Source organism: Equus asinus, chromosome 16 (assembly GCF_041296235.1).
Source record: "Equus asinus isolate D_3611 breed Donkey chromosome 16, EquAss-T2T_v2, whole genome shotgun sequence".
NCBI classification, from domain to species: Eukaryota; Metazoa; Chordata; class Mammalia; order Perissodactyla; family Equidae; genus Equus; species Equus asinus.
This window is the reverse complement of record NC_091805.1, coordinates 21,564,405-21,582,903: the sequence shown is the minus strand read 5'-3', so window position 1 is coordinate 21,582,903 and position 18,499 is coordinate 21,564,405. Positions and strand designations below refer to the sequence as shown.

Below are 18,499 nucleotides of genomic sequence, written 5' to 3'. Positions count from 1 at the left end.
TTTTTTTAACCAACATATCTCAAATACTCCCAACGTCATATCATTGATCACAGTTCAGTGATGACAAATTCAAGTTTTCTGTCACATAGTCCTTTCCCTAAACTTCTTAGTTCAATGTATTTACATGCAGATCATGCTTTAACTGCCCTCCCTCCCCCAAAAGACTTGGGGTCCTAAATGAGAATAGGTTAGAAAGTTCTGTGGTTTCTGCAAAGATGGGTACATAGAGTTACAAAATCCGTGTTAACCAAAATCAATATTTCTAAAATTGGTAATCAAACGTTTATGTAATTAATGAGAAATACTGGTGTAAAAGGTGTATTCTTTCAGTTTTGTTTAGCGAAATCCTAAAGTGAATTCCATATAATTCACGTTTAAACAAAGAAATTTGCATTGTTCCTTTGGAATTTACCTGTGGTTATTCATTAAATAATTCTTCCTTCTTTTATTATCTATGTTTTCTCTTTTAAAATCAGTTCCTTTCTTAACATGCACCATATTTTACCTAGATAATTCATGTAAATATAATTCGTGTTTCATACCGTAGTACGTACTTAATGAATATACTATGGCTTCAGTCTCGTGAGCCTGTCAGAAGAACGCCTCTGAGGGTTTTCATGAAAAGTGAAGTTGCTTTTTGGATAGTTGTCTCATTTCATCTTCTCTGGGCCATGGAACTAATATGTACTCTCCCAGTCTTCTCCTGACAACCTAGTGTCATGTTCAACCATTCTAACACTCTGTACCACTCTGAGCACTTGCCAACTCCTTGTCATAGATTGCCACTGTGAGGATAACATAGAAATGGCTCCAGAAGGAATGTGGAAGGGAGACAGTAGAAGTGCTATCCATCTTTATTCAGGAAATTTTTATGTATTTATTTTTTAAAGATTTGCATCTGAGCTCACAACTGTTGCCAATCTTCTCTTTTTTTTTTTTTTTCTGCTTTTCCTCCCCCAAATCCCCCCAGTACATAGTTGTATATTTTAGTTGTGGGTCCTTCTAGTTGTGGCATGTGGGATGCTGCCTCAGCGTGGCGTGACAAGTGGTGCCATGTCCGCACCCAGGATCCAAACCAGCAAACCCTGGGCCACCAAAGCGGAGCGTGTGGACTTAACCACACCGCCACAGGGCCGGCCCCCAGGAAAGTTTTATTCTTTAAATGCAGCAGGGAGAATAAAACTGATTGCCTCATGATTTCCTTTGTATGTACATCTGACCTTGAATAATTGTGAATAGTAGCCACTGGCTACTATTTTAATGGCTGTGTGAATTGGAGTCTTTATTCTATTTTTTTGATTAATAAGTCTGTATTTGATACACCAGATTGCTTTTACAGAATTAAATTACTTATTTTGGTGAGTTTGGGCATTGACTTGACCATTCTCACCTTATTTACCTAATCTGTTAGCCAGACAATTAAAACTTCTTTACTAAAGCTAAAGAAAGCAACTTGTATCATTTTGTTACAACTGCTAAGAACAAAAGGTTTGGGTTTTTTGTTTTGTTTTGTTTTTGTTTGTTTGTTATGGTTTTGTTTTATTTCTTTGTTGTTTCCATTTTTATTTCCTCCATTACCTAAAAGGGAAAGTTTGTTGTATTTCCATTTTAAGTCAAGGCAAACTGGTCTGTAGCCAGTGAAGAAATGCGCCAGCTCACTAAGTTGGTCAAACTTGACTCTTTGGCAAAATATCCTCTTTCTCCAAAATTCAAGGAAACTAAAATTTTATGTGATAAAAGGTAAATATAGGATACTGAGTATTTTAAAGTTTATTGTATAGAACGGACTGCTTGGGCCCAGATAGCATTCATTTTTAACTTGGAAATGTGTTCTAAAATCCATGGAGAGGTAAAGGGAGTGGAGATCTTAGCCTGTCCTGGCAGACCAGGGTTTTCTAGGGCCGTGGCGACAATGCCTACAGCATGACATGATCCAAGGGAAACAATCAGGAAAACCATTTCATGCAGTTGCATAGAAAGAAATCAGGATACATAGAGACCAGAACACAGGAGGATACTAGTCAGATTGGTATGGTTTGTTTGAACCAAGAGGGTAAACCTGAACAAAAAACGATCAAAGAAGTACACTGAAATGAAGGTCCGTGACCTAATTGTAGACACTCAACTTCTCTTTGCTTCATTTTCCTTTAAGATCCTTTATTTTCTCTTATTTTATGACCTTCTTTCTTTAGGAACCCAAAGGGGACCAAAGCTGGGCCTTGGGTTAACCTTCCTAATCCCCGTAAGGGAAGGAATGATGGATTAATTAAAGTAAAAGCTGAGTGGCGTTGACTTTAAGGAATACCTAGAATAGGCTGTTTTGATACTAAACCTGAGGTAGACTGAGTAACGTGAAAGGACTTTGACTTTATCCTATTTACATAGGAAACTTGTCATCCAGATTTCCCCATTTGAGTTGTTTAGTTGAACTCAATGATATATGACAATACTACCAAAGAAGAAGTGGAAGGTTACAACCCAGGTCCTGGAATTTTGGATTTAAAAATGGCCACCCTACTTAACTTTGAGTAGTGATGACATCACTTTTAGGCAATAATAATGTCAAAAACCCAATTGAGGTAGCTTTTATCCTGAAGGTGGACCCAAATTGGAGTAGGATACATCCTTATATTTATAATTGTTAAGTCAGTCTCAAGACTTAGGTATCCTAATTTATACAAAACTTCCCAGTTTTACAAGTATTTTCTAGTCATGAATAATGAAATTAGATACTATGGAGATTCATTTAGAAATAGATTTTTATTTTGTTTTTTTTAATTAAAGATTTTTAAACCTATGTGTTCTCCAGATAGTACATTCGTAGGCTAAGATGATTTGATTTATACTTAATACAAGTTGTATTATTAAAGGAAAGTACATTCAGAGAACATCTAAGTAAGATTATCATAGGTTATAAAATGTTAGGCTTCTAGTTTAAGATAAGCATGCTAAATAGGAGAGTTTTGTTATTTCCTCAAAAGTGCTTAGAAGGCAGAAACATGTAGTTTCCTTGTGGCTGTTTGATTTTAAAAGTATCCTACGATTTATAGCATTTCAGTAACTTCAGAATAAAGTCTTTTTACCAAACCTTTGATGTTGCCAGTTTTCACTGGTGATGTTTTCCATCCTTGGAGGGTTTATGACAATTGTCTCTTGATACACCTACTCAGCTAGAGCAGTCTTTTTCTTTTTTTTTTAAGATTGGCAACTGAGCTAACAGTTGTTGCCAATCTTCCTTTTTTTTTTCTTTCTACTTTTTCTCCCGAAATCCCCCCAGTATATAGTTGTATATATTTTTTTTAGTTGTGGGTCCTTCTAGTTGTAGTACGTGGGACGCTGCCTCAACATGGCCTGAGGAGTGGTGCCATGTCCGCGCCCAGGATCCGAACCAGAGAAACCCTGGGCTGCTATAGCAGAGCACGTAAACTTAACCACTGGGCCACAGGGCTGGCCCCAGCTAGAGCAATCTTGAATGTTTCCCAGGCTTTAGCTTTGCCCATACACAGCTGTTGTTTTTAGATTTAGGTGATCATAGAATGCATGTCTAATCCTAAGGAATTTGCTGCTGATCTATTTGGGAATTTTCTTTCCAGAATACAGAGTTTGAATTTGTGTCTTTTTATAAAAGCTAATATGACTTCTTAAGTAAATTCATTTATTCATTCAGCAAACAGTACCCACTATGGCCTGGGTACTGTTCTAGACATTAGGGTGATACCAGTAAGGAAAACAGTTCCTGCCCCTGAAACTCACATTCCCAGTGGAGGGGACTTCATGTAAGGTGCTTATGTTAGCAAGTCCACACTTACTCTCTTGCCACGTCATTTCTTACCAGCTTTCTATTCTCAGAATGTAAATTAATGATTTAAAGTAGAAAAGCTTATGTTGGTAATGTCGGGCACTGTAAGAGGCAGCCATTGTATTGCTGCTCACTTAAGTTATCACTGAATGAAGAATTTAGAATACACCAGCTTTGATACTGTCCATTCAATTGTAATTTTCCACATCTGTTAAATTTTAGGCTTGTATTTTATTTTTACTTATTAATGGAATCCTTTATTCTCCATAAACAAGTTCAGATAGATTTTCTATTCTTTAATTTTACTTTCCTCTTTTGATGTGTATATAAGATCCTGGTTTTGATCAAAATGTGGTTTAAGCTGTTGTGGGATGATTCTTTCCAAATTTACTTAAAAACCATTAATTAAGCACATTTAATCTTTTAGGCATATAAATAAAAAATGGGGTTTATACAGTCATGCATCACTTAACAATGGGGATAACGTTCTGAGACATGCCTTGTTAGGTGACTTTTTTCGTTGTGCAAACGTCATGGAGTATACTTACACAAACCTAGGTGGTATAGCCTATCACACACCTAGGCTATATGGTACTAATCTTTGGGAGCGCTGTTGTATATGCGGTCCATTGTTGACTGAAATGTTCTTATGCAGTGTATGACCATACAAGAATGAAGAGTGTACAGTAGTGGCGAAAACAGATATGAAGCAAGGGTTACTGACGTTCCTGGTATGGATCTGTTTTATGAGAGATGCAAGTAAGGCCTGGAGGCTTAGGGCATGTTGAGTTTCAAATAGAAGTGGCATCATTTTTTGGAACGTTATTTTCAAAAAGGATGGACTTCCTGTACTAATCCTTTATTATTAGTATTCCTTCAGAGTGAAATTATATCATATTTCAGTGAGAAGTAGTAATATTATCCTTCCAGAATACATAATCTGTGGAGAAGTAGACCTTATTTTATGTTAAGAAGACAAAAAGTCTTTGTAGACCAAAAGTCTCACCATTACAGATGCTAAATTTGTTAAGTCACTGCTTCTGAGACCTAACCCACATTATGTTTCTAAATAATCTTTTTGCTTTTATGCAAAAACCTACATCAAAGTAGATTTTCTATGAAGTCAAAAATAACATTATAAATTTGATGCAGACCTTGGAAAGTTACTAAGCTTCTGTTTTCCCGTCTGAAAGTGGGAATCAACACTGAAACGATATTGCATTGTTGTGAAGATTACTTTGAGATGATGCATGTCAGCTACTTAGCACAGTTCCTGGCACATAGCAGCAGATCACTCTCAATAAATGTTTATGATTCATCTATTACAAGTTGTAACATTCAGGTTAACATCTTGCAGAATTGACTCAATGAATATAGGAGTTTTTGTTGTTGTTTTAATCCTAGAAATTACTTTCTTACTAGAAGAGAAAATCTGTTTAAAACAAAAAGTTCACTATGGCTGGCAGTTGACTGTATTGTGCGTTACTTTTTTTAAATAACAACTTCTTTCAGCCAAATGGTTCCTTGTACTTCTGGGCAGTACAGTAAGTTCAGTATTAGCTGTACTCCCAACAGGCCACTCACTACTAGCCACAAGGGAGCAGATACCCAATCATCTTAGTTTACTTTTTTTTTTTACATAAATCGGATGTTTGAAGAATACGAAGCTTCAGGAGCTTGTTTATTTAAGATGTTGTCAACTATTATTTCTGTATAAATGACTCCCAAATCGAGATATATTTTCAGCCTTTCTCCCAAGCTCCAAATCCTGGTTTGCAGCTCTCTTCTCTTTCATATCTCATTAAATCTTAAGCTCAACATGTCTAGATCTCATCACACCACATCCATTTCTTCCTGATGTGTGTGTATATCTGTGTGTTTTGTTTTAAATGAGGATTAAATGGGCTGATTATGTTCCTGGCATCTAGTCAACAGTCAACAAATGCTGATACCCATTCCTTGTTATTGGCACTGTCATTCTTCTAGTAAGCAAGACATAAGATCTTAGAGCCATCTTTCACTTCTCCCTTGCCACCTTGCCTTACACGATTGGCTCCCATAATGGGTCTCCTATATGTTCTTTCCTCTCCATTCTTCTGAGTAGACTTGTTTAGAGCCATCTTTCACTTCTCCCTTGCCACCTTGCCTTACATGATTGGCCTCCATAGTGGGTCTCCTATATGTTCTTTCCTCTCCATTCTTCTGAGTAGACTTATTTATCACTGTCTGCAGTGGAGCCAATGCCTTCCCCTCAACTGGATGTAATTTCCTTATCCTTTGAGCCTCAAAAAATGTTTTGTACTTCTCATAGGTTTTTACAATCCTGTCTTATATTTTATCCCAATAAAATTTATCCCATATGATGGTGAACTCCCTTTTGAAGACAGTGACTGCCTTAAGCATCTTCGTCTTTATATTTCCTGCAATGCTGAGTCAGTGACTTTCCCATAGTAGGAATTCAGTCTTAATTTTTTAATAAGTAGTGTACTAATTCAGTTAAATGTATGTGTACCTGCTATGTGCTAGGTATTGAAACAACTTTTCTGTAAATGGCCAGAGAGTAAATATTTTTGGCTTTGTGGGTTGCGATTGTCAACTCTGCCCTTGTAGCACATAAGCAACGATAGACAATACATAAATGAATGGGTATGACTATGTTCCAGTAAGACTTTATTATAAAAACAGACAGTGGGTTGGAGTTGGCCTACTGACCATAGTTTGCCAATCCCTGCTCTAAAGGATTTTTTTATTGGTCATTTGTGACTTCATATCATTTAACCAGTTGGAGGCTTCAATTCTCAATATATAAAATGAGAGAGAGATTATAACAAATTCCCTGGTATAATTTAAAATTCCTTCAGAAAAAGTAGCACCTGCTCAGAAGACAGGCTTTTTGATATATGAACTTGACCTAAAGTATCAATGAGTTGATTGATCACGTCTATATTTTTCATTTATTCAGTTAATATTCATTGAGCCCCTTCCATGTCCCAGCACAGTGCTAAGCCCTAGGGATACAAATACATCTAAAGACTAGCCCTCAAGGAGCTCACAGTCTAGGGGTGGAAATAGATATGTTTGTAATACATAAGGCATAACAGACGTCTAACAGAAGGCATGGGCATCTTTGCATGGATACGCCAGATTTGTCATTTTTTTCTTTTCTTTTTTTTTTTGCTTGAAGAAGATTAGCCCCGAGGCAACATTTGTGCCAGTCTTCCTCTACTTTGTATGTGGGATGCCTCCACAGCATGTCTGATGAGCGGAGTAGGTCCACACCCAGGATCCAAACCCACAAACCCAGCTGCAGAAACCGAGCCTGCAGAACCCTGACCACTCGGCCATGGGCAGCAGGCCCCGCAGATTTGTCGTTTTTTGATGGAAGCTCATACCAATTGCCTTCACTCTACTTCCAAAGATTGGCATATAAAGCCAAGAATTTAGACTTTAAACCCAAGCCAAATTAAACCATTTTCTAGGCTTTGATTTAATGAACATCACAGAAGATTATTACTCTTCTTGGGGGTACTACCCTATTGTACTTGTACAGATTCTATTAGTTGTTTCCTACTGTGCTGGTTGTAGTTAATAATTTTGGAACTTTTTTTTGAAAAGCAACCAACAAAAGTATGAACTATTTCTCTTGGATGATTTTATTTCCATGCTGAGAGGATGTTTTTTAAATAAAAAACTAAGGTTACTTTACTTTCTTTGGACCTGTAACATGAAATATTTAAAAATCATTTACAGTAAAGTTAGGAGGTGAGATACTTTTTCCTATGCCCTTTTGAAAAATGGATTTTGCTTATGTAAAGGCCTCAAGTGAGATCCACTTGACCTCTTTTTGGCTTTCACTAATACCCACCACCAAGAAGCAAAGACCCTCTTCTACCTTACAGCAGAGCTGACCTCCCACTTCATGTTACTTGCTCAGATTCTGACTTCCTAGACACTCAGCTCTGCTTGCAAGATACCACCTCTCAGCCCTAGCTGATTCTAAGAGCCTGGTCTCTTGCCTGCCTCATCTCATAGTCCTGCCAAATCCCTCCTGGCTTTTCACATAGCCCATACCCCTACTGGCCAGTTATTCTCCCTTACCATAAACATCTCCCTGACTGATTATTTAACCTGTATTTCTTCTTTTCTCAGAGTGCTTCTCAGACTTCAGTGCCTATCATAATCATCTAGGATAGTTGTTGAAAACGTAGATTTGCAGCTCACCCTCAGAAGTTCTGGTTTAGTCACTCTTACATAGGACCCAGAAACCTGTGTTTTTTACAATCTCTGCCTCCTAGGAGACCCTGATATAAGTTATGCCTGGGATCTCACTTTGAGAAACACTGGCCAGGATGGTAAACTCCTGGAGGACATTTTTGGATCTCATACAGTATCTAACATGTTTTCTGTATAATAAGTATTTTGTAGATGTTTATTCAGTTGAATTGTTGAAGTTGTATAAAAAAATATGTCATTTGATATTAGGATGAATTTTTTTTGTTTGTTTATGAGGAAGATTCGCCCTGAACCAACATCCGTTGCCAGTCTTCCTCTTTTTTTTTTTTTTTGCTTGAGGAACATTAGCCCTGAGTTAACATCTGTGCCAGTCTTCCTCTGCTTTTTATGTGGGTTGCCTCCACAGCATGGCTGATGAGTGGAGTAGGTCTGCACCTGGGATCTGAACCCACAAACTGGGCTACCAAAGTGGAGTGCGTGGAACCTTAATCACTCAACCATGGGGCCGGCCCCTGGGATGAATTTTTTTAATCAAATTTTTACGTCCTTAAAGATAGTAGTCTGTACCCTTGCCTAATTGAATTAGAAATGGAAAATTAAATGGTCTTGCTTCAGGCTTACAGAGAATGATTGAAAAATATACTTTGAAGATATTCTAAACAGGAGATTTATAATATGTATGTTAAAAGTTAGGATTTTTAAAAATGCCCTACTATTGGAAAGCTGAAGATCTTGAAAGTTAAGATTATTTTGATAATAATGGTACACAGTTAAATATCTGTCAGAGAACATTAAAGGAATTCCAGAGTTTCTAAGAACAGCATTAACTACTTTCAGATGCCTTGTCTTATGTGAGTAGCCAGAGACCATTTTTGCCCTTAGTTAGATCACTTGGAAATAACTGTGATGAAGGAAGGGTTAGTGAATAACAGCAGTGTGCTCTCTGGATGAGCTTACTTAAACTTTCTCTTGTTTTCCTTTTGGAATTTGATTCTGTTAATGAGTACTACAGAGATAAATGGGGAAAAATCACTTAAGTTAAGAATCAGTAATAAACTTGCATGTGGTAGAAGATGCCATCCTCAGTGCTTGCCTATCACATTGAGTTGCATTCCCAATAAAATTTTACTTTAAATGTTTGTAGTATGTTTTTGTTTTGGTCAATTTTATACTAATAATATTAAAATTATTCAATCCAGAAAAATTTTAACATTTAAAGCCCTAAGGTCATAGTAATAAAATTAAATTTTTAGCTTATGTACACATTTTTGTTACAGAGAATTATGAAGGTAATCAGTAAAAGATTTTCAAGCGTAAATGTATTATTTAAGATAAAATTCTTTGGAGAATTAGAATGGAAATACAAATTCCAGGAGAAAAGGAAATCATAGATTTCTAACTGTTAAGGAAGAGCTTGTTCATATGTTTTTTGAATGGATGATATTGGTATCAAATTGCCATGGTATTTAGATTCTAGTGGATTTACTTAGAGTGATGTAACAGTTTCATTTAAAATCATCAGTATTTCACTACACCATAAATTACGTTCTTTGCATCTATTTAAACTTGTGATCAAGGATTTTAAATGATATTTTAGATGTCTATTTAAAAATGTACAAAGATATCATTGCTTTCTAAAATTATTTTAGGTTATATATAAGCAAAAAGTGTGAAGACCCTGAATAAGTTTTCCCAAACACAAAAAAATGTTTGCTGCAAGAGTGAGTTAAAATCAAAGTTAAATCTAGAGGCCAATAGATGTCTTTATGGAACATGAGTATTAGTGACAACCTCTTACTGAGTGCCGCCTACTGTTTTTAGGTACTGTGTTAAGCATTTTATATACATTATAATTATGTTATGTTATATGTTTTAAATATATTATAATTACATAGAGAGCACTGCCTTTGGCTTTATAACCACTAAATATTGGAACCAAGATCCCAAACCTAGGCCTGCCTCAAAATCCTTGGTGTGTTCTTTGTGAAATAGCACATACTTCTCCGTGCCATAAACTACCATAATGCATGTTTTTAGATTATGTGAAACTCAACCCCGATTCTTTGTTATATCTTTTTAGGATTGTTGATTGTTTTTCAAAGTTAAATCATGATCAGGATGAGTACGTGCTCAAAATGGTATTAACCTTTGGCCACATTTTGGATCTAGACTCTAGAACAAAGGAAGCAAGGAATCATTTGAGGACTAGACGTGTTAGAATCAACCTGAGGAATGTCCACACACATAAAGGAAATATGTAGAGCAGAGTACTAAATATTTTTATCATCTTGGAGATGATACATCTGCTGATGGAATGGGTTTCATATGTGATGTTCTGCTTGAAGTAGTTTTATAAGAATTGTAAACTTAGCTCAGGGCAGCTAAAGCTCAGCTAGTGAAGTGTTTACAGGACAGATGCAAACACAACTATTGAAATTTCAGTAGCTGTGAACTTGAGAATTTTAATTTGAGAGGCTGTACTGAAGAGTAGATCCAAAGTGATATGATAGTCAAATTCCTAGCAGATTATAAGCCTACAATTTCCATAGTAATCATCTCATTTCAAATATATACTGTTTTGATTATTGGTTAAGAGAATTATGTGAAATAAAAAATGAGAGTTTTATCTAAAACCTTGGGAAATATATTTTAACTTTCAACTTGATGTTAATCGACTAAATTTATCCATTCTGGTTATGTTATATAATAATTTGTAACCAACTTTATATACTCTTCAGAGGGAATAATGACTGGATTAATTGAAATTTCCAGGTGATTCAGATATTTCATTTACTTTATATAGTATATTACTACATAATAGACACTAAATAAATATTTGAGGAATTAATTAATGAATAAGTTCCAGGCACTCTGCTTACAACGTTTTCATGTGCATTAATTCTAATGAGGTACATACTGTAACGCTACAATATAGAAATCTTAGGCTCTACGAAATTGACTTACCCAAAGAAACCAAGTTACAGTTACAAAGCCAGGATTTGGACTTAGGTCTGTTTGTCTACAAAGTTCGTTCTTTGTCTCCTAACTAGTCTTGTCAGAGATCATGAACTTAATTCCTGACAAGTATGTCATTTCCCTACTAGAGGTGCTAAATTACCTTTGGAGTCTAAAATCTTATTACTGATACTGGTTTGGCAAGCTTCACTTTAGAAACATTTTCACCTTTATATTTAAACTTTACAAGCTAACCGATGAATAGATATCCTTTCCATCATTACACCGATGAGGAAAACTGAGTACCCTTGTCCTCACAGCTCAAAAAGACCAGTAATAAGATTGGAACCCAAGCCTCTGGGTTTAAAAGTAGTTGAACTTACCAGTGAGGCTAAGAAAAGACTGAACAAACGGCATCTAGAACAAGTAAAAGCCTTGGAAAGCCCACATTAAAGCATGTTTATAATGTATAATTGATCATTTTATTTCACCACATCCCATAGCTTTCATATCATGGTTAGACTGGGATTATTTTTCTACCAGTGCAGTTCTGAACTGAGTTTTCTGAATGGAGGCTATGTCTGCACTATGTAACACATGGTTGGTGCCCCATGTCAAGCATGAGTAGTCCTCATTTACGTGGGTACATAGAAGTCCCACGACCAAGTGCAGCAAACCGCTAACTCAATTACTGTATTTTTTCTGAATATGAAAACTAAGAGAGATTAAGAAAAAATTTACTTTGACAAGATCTGTTTCTACTGTGACTTGGACAGTATGAGTTCCAACAATTGTCACACAGGAGTATTATTTGGAAAAATTTTAAATAAAATCTTTTTCTTTTAAACAGAAGAGTTAAAACTGTCTGACCCTGTACTTAGTTTGGTTTTTTATGTTTTAGTTTGAGTTCATGTATCTTTTTTCCCTCTAATTCTGGGTCTTCATTAACAATCTGGTTTCTTTCTTCCTTCTCATTTGGATTTTGAAAGCCAATTTGTTCATTTAATTCATTCTCTTTCTACTCTTAAAATAAATTTAGTTCTTTTAAGTTTGTCTTATTTTAAAGGAATTTAATGAGCGTGAATATAAAGTATTTAGTTTATAATTGATACAGGAATCTTATTGAATTCACTTATGCCAGGATGAGCCATACTTTAAAAATGTTTAGCTAACAGGTAACAATAAATTGATTTGTATTAAGGTTAATGATTTTAAACAGCCAAAGATTCACCTTTGTACATTTGGAATCACTTAGTTGCACTTTTAACTGAGAAACCTAGATTGAGAAATAAATACAACTATTAAGAATAGAGGATAAGCGCTACTTTTGACAGGTAAATATCAAAACTTATAGAATTTTAGAGTTGGAGGGATATTGGTGATCATACATTCATACAGTGACCTTGTTTTATAGTGGAAAAATTCTGTGGCCTAGGGACTACTATTAGATTGTTAAATTTGGAGAATATTCAAATTTAGTGTCAGTATTTTTTAGGAGGTGGAATGGGAGATTATCCTAAGGAGTATCAGTAATCAGATGGGAAATAAAGTGGTTTGTGATTTTTTTTTTTTAATTCTCTGTCTCCTTTTGAATTATGAGAGCAAATTAGGATTTCTGTAAAATTCTAATTTGCTAATAATAAAGTGCAGAGAAAGAAGTTCAAGAACTTGGCCTGTTTCTTTGAAAGTTAGTATTGGAGCCAAGATTAAAAGCATACCCTTGACTATCAAGACAACTTTATTTATATAGTGTCAGTCAGCATAGCACCTGTTTAGCCTGCTGAGCCATGCTGCCCTTATAATGCCCCATGAGGCTGCCTGGAGCAGGGTCAACTAGCCAGCCTGTGAGGGTCAGCAAGTGAAATAACAAGAGGAAATGTCTGAGAGGGTCCCTGAGGGTAAAAGACAAATGTTAGTATCTGAATTCTTCCAAACCTATGTAGTTTGTCTTACGGTAACAGAGTTATTCTACTAATGGGAATACCAGAGTTTGTGAAAATTTCAGAAAGATAAAGCTCTCCTTTAGGATTCACTGACTTAAGGGCTTGCAGAGGAGCTAAAGCCTAGACATTTGAGGCAGTGCCGAGCTGGACTCGACAGCTTGCCTCAAGATAACAGAAACAGAAACGTTCAAACTACTTTTAGCCTCATAGAAGTAAATGTGATATAAAATAATGGTTTGAAGGTTATGCTGAAAGTTGTAAGGCTACATTTAAAATGCAAAATGCATAAAAAGGCAGATATGTGTTTCAGTGCTTATGTAATCAGTGCCCTTCTTTGTTACTAAAGAAGTTCAATGACTTTGTGCTGAACTAAAGTTTCCGTGAGGATGTGTTATTTTAGGTAAATGCAAATGTAAAACTCTGTCCATGGCTTAAGGAAATGAGCTAATAGTTTCTATGTTTTGTCATTTAGTCCTCACCATAACTCTCTGAAATGATACTGTCGTTATCTCCATTTAAGCCTGGAAACTAGGGATTAGAGACGTTGAGTAACTTGTCCAGAATCACAGATCCGTGAGTGATGGAGCTAGGACTTTTAACTCAGAGGGTTAGACTCCAAACCCAAGCAACCACTGAAAGTTACTGCTTCAATTAACTGAATGCCAAGTCCGCACAATGTTACCCCGTGTGTGTTTGATAGCCTTTCTTTATAAACAGTTTACATAATTTACTTTCTAATCACTGACAGATATTAATGATAGACTAATAGTAACCATCAGTTAGAAAAATCAAAGAAATACAGAATTTCAGCTAAAAGATTGTCTAGTGAAGTCCGACCTCTTAATTAACAGACTAGAAAGTTTAGGCCTAGAAGCTTACTGACACTAATAGCAATAAGGCCATGATTAGAAGTTTGCAACATTTTAGGGTAAGCACTCAATAAAATTCAGTGATTCTAATCAAAACTACATAACATACCAGATTTTCACTGCATTTGAATAAAGTATTTTTTAAATAATTCATTATAAATTCTTATAAATCTTTGCATCCTGAGTCCTTTGTGCAGTGCCTGCTTGGCACATAAAATGGGAACCAAAGTTTTTTTTAATTAAACAAGTGTAATCATTATAGTTTTAAGATTGAAATAATGTATAACTTATTACATGATAATTTTTACATGTCTCTAAATATACATGCCTCTTCTAGGAACATATTTTGAAGTGTATCAGCAATAATATTAGGCTCTGGTTACCATATGGCTTTTGAAGAATTTTTTTTTAATTGTTTCAGCTTTGGAAATCTAGAGAAGCCTGACAAAGATTTAATATTATAAAAAGAAATAAAATGCCTAAAACGTTAAGTATACACTGAAAATTATTTAACAAAAACTGAAATAAGTAGAAAACATTCCCTTATTTGGGAAATGGCTCTTAATAGAAGCCTATGATTCAATTAAAATGCACCAAAAATAAGTTACGGCAAATGTTTCTAGGATGCCACTTGAAAAGTTCCTATTTGAGAATTCATTTTGTTTTCTCCTAAGAAAAATTTAGTTAGATCCCATTTTATTTTATTTTATTTATTTTTATTTTATTTGTTTTATTTTATTTTATTATGCTTTTTGGTGAGGAAGATTGGCCCTGAGCTAACATCTGTTGCCAATCTTCCTCTTTTTTCCCCCTCCCCTAACCCCCAGTACATAGTTGTACATCCTAGTTGTAGGTCATTCTAGTTCTACGTTGGATGCCACCACAGCATGGCTTGATGAGCAGTATGTAGGTCTGCGCCCAGGATCTGAACTGGCGACTCCTGGGCCACAGAAACAGAGTGTGCAAACGTAACCACTTGGCCACAGGGCCGGCCCCATGTATCCCATTTTATATTTTACTTTATAAGTTATTCTTGTAGTTTAATATCTAATTCAATTTCATTTTTCTGTTTTATATAATTACTGCTAACTTTTTTAAAAATACTACTCATTTCAAAGGGAAATAATGTTTAAAAGATGTGACGCATTTAATCCTTGGATGCTGGAACCACTTTTAAAGTATTGTAAGCACATCTGTATTATATTACACAAGGAAAAGAATTATGCTTTCTATAGCCTCTGGGCACTAGCATGGCTGGTTTAGGAAAAGTGAGTATTTTGCATTTCAAGTTTCTTTTCAACATAAAAATAGATTCTAAAGATGAAAAATTTAATTCTAGGGCTAGGACCAAACACAAGTAAAGTTTTGGTTTTACATTTGTTCTTTCACTTGTCACCTACTTCTTAAAAATAAATCAGTTTTTATAGCAGGCTTGGCTTTGCATTTTGTTAAGCACTTCTGTTTTCCCTCATTTGAAAACTGTTGCGCAGGACAAACTTAGAACATAGAGAAATCACTACACCAGGAGTTCTTAATAGGCGTACTACATGTCTCAGTCAGCTGTAAGTTATGGTGCAAATAATTTGTTAGTAACTAAGAAATACCAAGGGTTGTGAATGATATACTCTCAAAACAAAATTACAGCAGATTCAAATGTATCACGATGATAACCTCAGTCTTGATCATTTATATTCCAGTGTGCTTTCTTGAGTGGGAAGGAAAAGGATGGAGTTACAGCTGTTAGGCTGGGAATCTCTTGGGATGTGTGTTTTGCATGTGAACATCATCTGTCATTGGTGGAGATGGAGAAAAAAGTTGAACTTCTGCAGTACACTGGTGAACATGTTCTCGACTTTTTCCTCTTTGACATGATGTGATATTCACATGCCAACACATTCCCATATGCAACTCCTAGTGAGCTAGCTCAAATTCCACCTCTTTGTCTCCTACCCAAGAAAGCAAGCAAGGGAGAATGTTAGAGGAATGTATCTTCAGTCAACTCGAATTTTTTTTTTAGTAATGGCTTGAGAATTTCATACCTTAAGGAATATTAAGCATCTAATTACCTGTGACACATTTGACAGCTATGTCATGATACCATGACTGATAAACTCCATATTTCTTAAATTTTGTGCTTTTGCCTCATTCAGAAATCCAAACCTGGTTTTTTAAAATTTCAAAATAAAGGAAGGCCAAATTTAATTGTATGGCAATATACATTCTGGAAACTATTTATAATTAGAATTAACTTTTTATAAAAGTATTTTGTAGCCAATTATTTAACCACCATTTGTTACTAGAAATTATTTATCATGGAATGGTTGTTTGTTTTTCTTTTAAGGCTGAAACTAAATATATTTGAGGAATTTGAATTTTTAGCTGGTCATTGTTTTATCCAAGAAAAATTCATGACACATTAAACATAGATATTATATAAAAGTTATTCTTTATTCTTCACTTGATGTGAAAACGAATGACTTGTTCTAGAGCTTTCCTAATATCATATTATTTGATATAATATTATTGATGATTGATCTGATACTAGCTTAGAACCTCTATAATAATAGCTCTTTTACCTGGTTTTCTTAGAGGTATTAAACTTAGTATATTATAGGGAAATAACTACTGAATTAATGTCATCACCATTTAAAATTTTTTAATGCAAGGGACTCTGATACATTTTATTTATCACTAATTTTGAATATTAAGAGTGTCTTTATTTTTGTTTTACTTTTTTATTATAAGCTATTATGAACTGGATCCTTACAAAAGCCTCCTTGACAATTTGAGGAACAAAGTGATCATTGAGTACCCAACATTACATGTGGTATTAAAAGAATCCAGTAAAGACATGAAAATTCTTCACCAAGGTAAGTATATATTTGTTCCTGTAACACTTAGAATAACTGTAGTGAAACTGAAGCAATTACATGACTGTCTTTATTTCTTGATAGGTGTTTTCCCACTGTATTTGCACACTTAACTGAATTTACTCTATAGCTACAGTTAATACTTAGGAAGAACCAAATGAATTAGCTGCTGCTTCTGTCCTTTTTGAGAGCATGTAAGCTTATAATATCAATTTGAAATGAATGAATCAGTTTGAATGTCTGGCTATAAAAGGACATTCTTTGCCTTATTGGAGTTCTCTGTATTTTTGTCTTTTGTTAAGCTAATAGTCTTTAAGTAACAGTCTGTTCGTGATCAGATAAATTTACTCCCTTGTTAAAACTCTTTCTTTAAAGATTCCTAAAATAAGGGATTACAAAACATTTTTAGTATCCTACCTTATAGAAAAGGATAATGTTGCCAAGACCATTCTGTTTAAAATTTGAACTGCATTTAGAATAAGCTAGTGCCATTGCCTTGACCCTTTATCTCATTTTTTTTAAACCCACTGCTTTTATTTTCTTTAATTTTGTTTCCTTGGCTATATTGCTTGGCGCTTTTGTGATTCGTTAAAAGTAGATACTTTTCCCTCTTTGGTGAGTAATGGAATTCGGAAGGAAGTAATAGAACTGGAAATGGTATATGTAAAAGTTTAGTATATAAAATGACATTCATATTTGCAACTACTGATAAAAGTAAGCTAATTGTTTTTCTAAATGCAGATTCTAAAAGATGAATACAATTCAGAAATTACTTTTAAAAAAGGAGAGAGGTTACTCATCTGAACTCAAAACCATTAGAAATCACTTTCAGCAAAGAATTACAGATACAGGCCAAGTTTCATTGGAACAAACTCCAGAGAACCGTAGAATCAGTGGATTGAATTGAACTCTTTTTTATTTTTTTTAACTAATATCATTTGAAATATGTGGTTTAGGTTTTATTACACCAGCATTATAGACTCTAACAAGCAGTAACTTTTCTTTCTCTGTACATGTGTATAATAGCTTTTTTTCTTGGCAAAAGTTAAAGGAGAAATGTTTTTTTCAAAGTGGCCAAAATTTTGTCAGTGCCACAATTTGAAACTAGATTTTTAATTAGCAAACAGGAAATTTCTAATAATCAATTATGGACCTCTAAATCTTTAATTCTTGACTTTATATTTTTCACAATTTGAGAATATCCGATTTTATTTTATCAAATTTAGTTAGAAATTTTGGTTTTAAATGAGCAGTTTCACTCTGTGTAAAGCCTTCCTTTTTCCTGAATATAGTTTGTATTGCTCTCTCTCTAAATGTTGGTTTCAGGGAAAGTTGTTTAGCAATGTGGGTTACTAGCCAGGGCAAACATCGTCTGTGTCAATAAACACAGCACACACAGCTCCTCTTTCACCTTGTTTAGGAATGCACATTGAAGTAAGCTTCCTGTACCTAAGCAAAAAGAAAAGGCCGCTTTTGTAGTGTAGTTGGAACCTTATTAAGTAAAGTTGGCTATTTTTTGGTGGTTATATGATGTTTGACTTATTTACAGGAGGCACAAGATACTAGTGCTTTCAGTGTAGAGGGTCATGGAGAGGTGCTGTAGCAAAGAACTGAGGAGCATCTGACAGGGTTTTAAGGACCATGCAGTGTTGTCACGTCATAGATACACACACTCTAAAAATAATGCCAGCTCTTTCTGTCCATGCATTTCTTTGTGTAAGCACTTCGAGGTATCTGTTTCTTTGTACATTCTCATATTGGATTGAGAATTGGATGTTCTGCGGGGTGGTCCCTTACTGCGGGAGGAGGGTTATATAAGAACAGGGCATT

General features: G+C 35.0%; 1 protein-coding gene across 1 annotated transcript in view; it reads left to right on the top strand.

Moving 5' to 3' along the window:
* The window catches only part of ZNHIT6 (zinc finger HIT-type containing 6), a 55,142-nt gene that overhangs the window by 33,688 nt on the left and 2,955 nt on the right, over positions 1–18,499 (top strand). Inside the window, exon 9 of the mRNA XM_014830124.3 lies at positions 16,545–16,669. Within this exon, the coding sequence (XP_014685610.3) occupies positions 16,545–16,669 (125 nt within the window). The remainder of the gene's footprint in view (positions 1–16,544; positions 16,670–18,499) is intronic.